This window comes from Penicillium samsonianum (genome assembly GCF_028829775.1).
Source record: "Penicillium samsonianum strain IBT 33392 chromosome Unknown utg000009l_segment0_segment0, whole genome shotgun sequence".
NCBI classification, from domain to species: Eukaryota; Fungi; Ascomycota; class Eurotiomycetes; order Eurotiales; family Aspergillaceae; genus Penicillium; species Penicillium samsonianum.
The window spans coordinates 1,505,991-1,509,677 of NW_026643267.1; the positions used below are offsets into that span (position 1 = coordinate 1,505,991).

At 44.3% G+C, this 3,687-nt stretch overlaps 1 protein-coding gene across 1 annotated transcript; it reads right to left on the reverse strand.

The window, feature by feature from the left end:
• Positions 1-1,858: 1,858 nt before the first annotated feature.
• N7471_013531 (RTA1 domain-containing protein) lies at positions 1,859-2,787 on the reverse strand (the record flags this gene model as incomplete). Its single annotated transcript, XM_057286250.1, has 3 exons — positions 1,859-2,091; positions 2,155-2,534; positions 2,594-2,787. Coding segments are annotated over 3 exons (807 nt in total), but the record flags the coding sequence as incomplete, so codon positions are not given.
• Positions 2,788-3,687: the final 900 nt, after the last annotated feature.

Below are 3,687 nucleotides of genomic sequence, written 5' to 3' on the forward strand. Positions count from 1 at the left end.
GTTGTTTATTTTCAGGCCGTAGATGTCTTGAGGGATTGCATAGGGTTATCAAAAGTGCTCTTCGCTACCTTGCGAAGCCTTACCGTTCCAGGCCTCGCTACACGTGTATGAGAGGGCATCAGGAGCAATACGGACAACGTGACCGTACTTTATATGCAGCCTTTGCGTTCGTGGAGTTATGGTGCCTCGGAAGAGATGAAACGTGTATGGAATGCGGGTCGCTGCATATAGCTTTGGACCTGGGTATTTTCTTAATGGATGAAACCAAATATTGTATATCAGAGTATAGATGGTGTAAATGATAAACTATGAACTTTTGGAATTAGTCTCTTCAACGATTTAGTCGATATCGCGGCTGGGAGATTTCACTAACAACATAAGCAGCAATGGCGCTTAGAGTCGCTAAAGGTGGCATCTTCAAGATCATGGAGGGCATGTCGGTGCCGATGACCGTAGAAGGCAAAATGTAGGAAATGTTAATGTGACATATTCGGCTTATCTTCGAACATACTTATACCCTCGGGGGGAGTGGATCTACATGTTCGAGAGTTCCTTGCCGGGCAGGAAGATACCTAGGTAGTGAGAATGGCCGAACTGTTGAGTGTAGGTATTGTGGAACAGAAGACACCTAATAGTGCGTTTACGAATACGGATAGTAATTATATGTAAGTTACATGGTAAATACCATACGACTACTCGAATCCGACCAACCCAATGCGGAGTGCGGAGAACGAAAAGCGGACCATTGGTAAAACTTGTAAGGGCCCGGTTAGTATGTATCATCACTGACCCACCCGTATTCGTATGCGAAGAAATCAGTTCTGAAGTCTGGATCCCAATTCAGCAGACTGACATTGATATCCTATCCATGTTGTCCCTTATATTTATCATCATGAGAGTGAACGATGGAAAATGATGCACACAGTTGAGTCTACTGTCAGAAATAGTGGAGAAATTAATGGCGTCCGTGGAAATATTATCAGCATTATTACTTGGCATATTCACCTATGTTTGCATTTTTTTACATGTTTTACATGTTTTGTTAGTTTAGTTGAAAATACCCATAAATTGCCAGAAAATAAGGATATAGTATTTCAGAAAGCTTGATATATATCTCAGGATCCCATACTAATTGGCCTCTGATTTCTGTCATCTATCTTACACAATATCAGGATATGCTATTTCGAGTTTGAAAGAAATTACATATTGTAGTGGGCAAATCACGCACTCAGTATAACTACTACTTAACTAGCATCCCCAGTCAGCTAGATGCCTGAGGAGTCAGGTGTTAATATGCCTGAAGATACAGCCACGGAGTAGCCAGCGACGTTTTAGCTGAGACATCACCCCGTTTTCATATAATTCTTGGCTTCACAATACGGCTTCAGGCTTACTACGATCTGCGCCCTTACGTACCACCCTCCATACGCATGACTGAGCAGGGAAGTGGTTGGCAGTGTGTTCTCCGTGGCTATCGACCCGTCTGCTATGCCTGACTGCCATCGTTTCATCTCAATTTCAATATCCAGCCCAAACTGCACAAAAATAAAACGTTCCAAGATGATAATTGTTGGAACATATGACTCCTCACATGCCGTGGGGGCCAAAGCTGTTCTCCCCCTGCCTATGCTGGCCGAGTGGGACACAACTGTCTTCACTCCTAACCTCAATCAATAATAATCAACCAATCTACTTTTTCGCTTCAAAGGCAAAACCCTGTTCACTTAACTGTGTAGACAGTACCTAGCTGGTGAGACCAACAATGGGACGTAATGTTCCCGAGGTCATCTAAAGCTCATCAATCATCGCCAAACTAAAATGCCCATTGCTAGCTTCGGTCCGCCATCATTCTTATGATCTATTTCTCCACTTCAGAGCCCGGTGCAATTGTCTGAAGCGTCCTCCATTTTTTGCCCACAAGAAGAGCGGGATGCAAACCAGTCAAGCAAATACACGCAATTGAAACCATGGCACCTTCGAGGATCATCAACGCTATTTCGTCGTTGGCCAGTTTACTGTGAAATCCACCCTGGAGCTCAGCCACTCGGAAGGCAGATCGAATCAATATAGTTAAAACAGCAGTTGCTAAGCCTGATATTCAATATTGAGTCAGTAAAACTTTTATAGAAAAAAGTTTGAAGGCGATATACATACCAAGCAAGAATGATCTCCTCATCCAGCTTGCCCGCCGGTCCTGAGTAGGAGAATGCTGGCGTCTTCCTCGTAAAACCCGGACTCCATATTCAATCGCTAGAACAGAGAACACTATCAAGGATGCAACTTGAAAGACCAGTCCAGCAATCATGATGTTGACACCAGTATCGTGAAGTGACTGATCATCGGCACTTGAAGTGACGGCTCCACCGGCCGCTTGCAGGATAAGGGAAATCAGATCGCAAGACACGAATAGGTAGGTATACGTCCTTGGTTTTAAGCGTGAGAATTCCTCGCCGTAAACAGTGATAATACGGCCGAGACATAGATAGATGCCAGCTGTGAAGAATGCCGGAGCAATGGTAAGACATATCAAATACCTAAGGTATCACGCCTTGGTCAGTATAGATTCAATTATGTGGTAGGCTCAGTAACTTACATCAAGAAAGCATCGAAGCTGAATGGATTATCGTGTAAAAGAATGCGGCCCAAATATCCTATAACCTCCAATATAAGTCCGGCGACTATTGGCAACATGTAACTCCAAGATCGAAATACGACTGACCGTTTCCCTACTTTTCGGCTCCTGGGGTTTATGCTGTACGGAAAATTCACATCAGCATTCTTGAATGCCTATGAAGGCCAGCAGTCTTTGCTCTATGACAGATTCCCGGTTCTTCTTGCAAGGACCTGCCGGACCCTGCCAATCTGGCTCAAGTCTATCTTGTATTGCAAGCCACCGCACCTGCAGATCTCTGCCGCCAAATTCGGACGTGTATGTCCCCTGTAGATTTGAATTTCTTAACATAGTTGCGGTGTGAAGATGTTGTCAACTTCTCTCCCCAGTCAAACGAGCCTCTCTGATGCCAATGTCATCTCTCTTCGGATTACAGTCTACGACAACAATGCAGCAAGAAAAGCAAGTTCTCACCAGAATATAAAGACCGCCTTTCACAACAATTCGACCGTCATGTCTTCTTCAAGTAATTTCAGGAGTAGTCTACTCAACCAAAGCCGAACAAGAGAAACCTGCATGATATTGTCACACAGTTGGCTTAGGTGGAAGAAACCTAAATGCAAGGCATTTATGTACTATGAGTTTCAAGACCAAAAGAAGCCGCATACTTATTGAAGCGCCTGGACATTACACTAATTTGGCCAGAGAATGGCCGCGAATCCCCAGTCTATGTCGTCAGGCTTTGGCAACTCTCGATCTCGGGAGCTTACCGCCGACCGAAATGACCATGCCATCCCAATGAGGTTTTCCATAAAGACCGAGACGTGTTTGATTGAGCAATAAACGCCGGTACTAAGTGTGAAATGGGGTAACACATTGATAATTGAAATATACAATCGCCTCAAGAACTTCACCACTGTAGTTCGATATCCTTGTCGCGCTTCGTCATGGCTGTTTTCGATCGTAATGGATACACCGCGTCGGTATCTCAATTTGTAAGCTGATTACGAGCCTGAAACCACCCAGCACAGCCACCGTTTTAATACATGCAAGCCACAGTGAACTTTGGTTTTTTC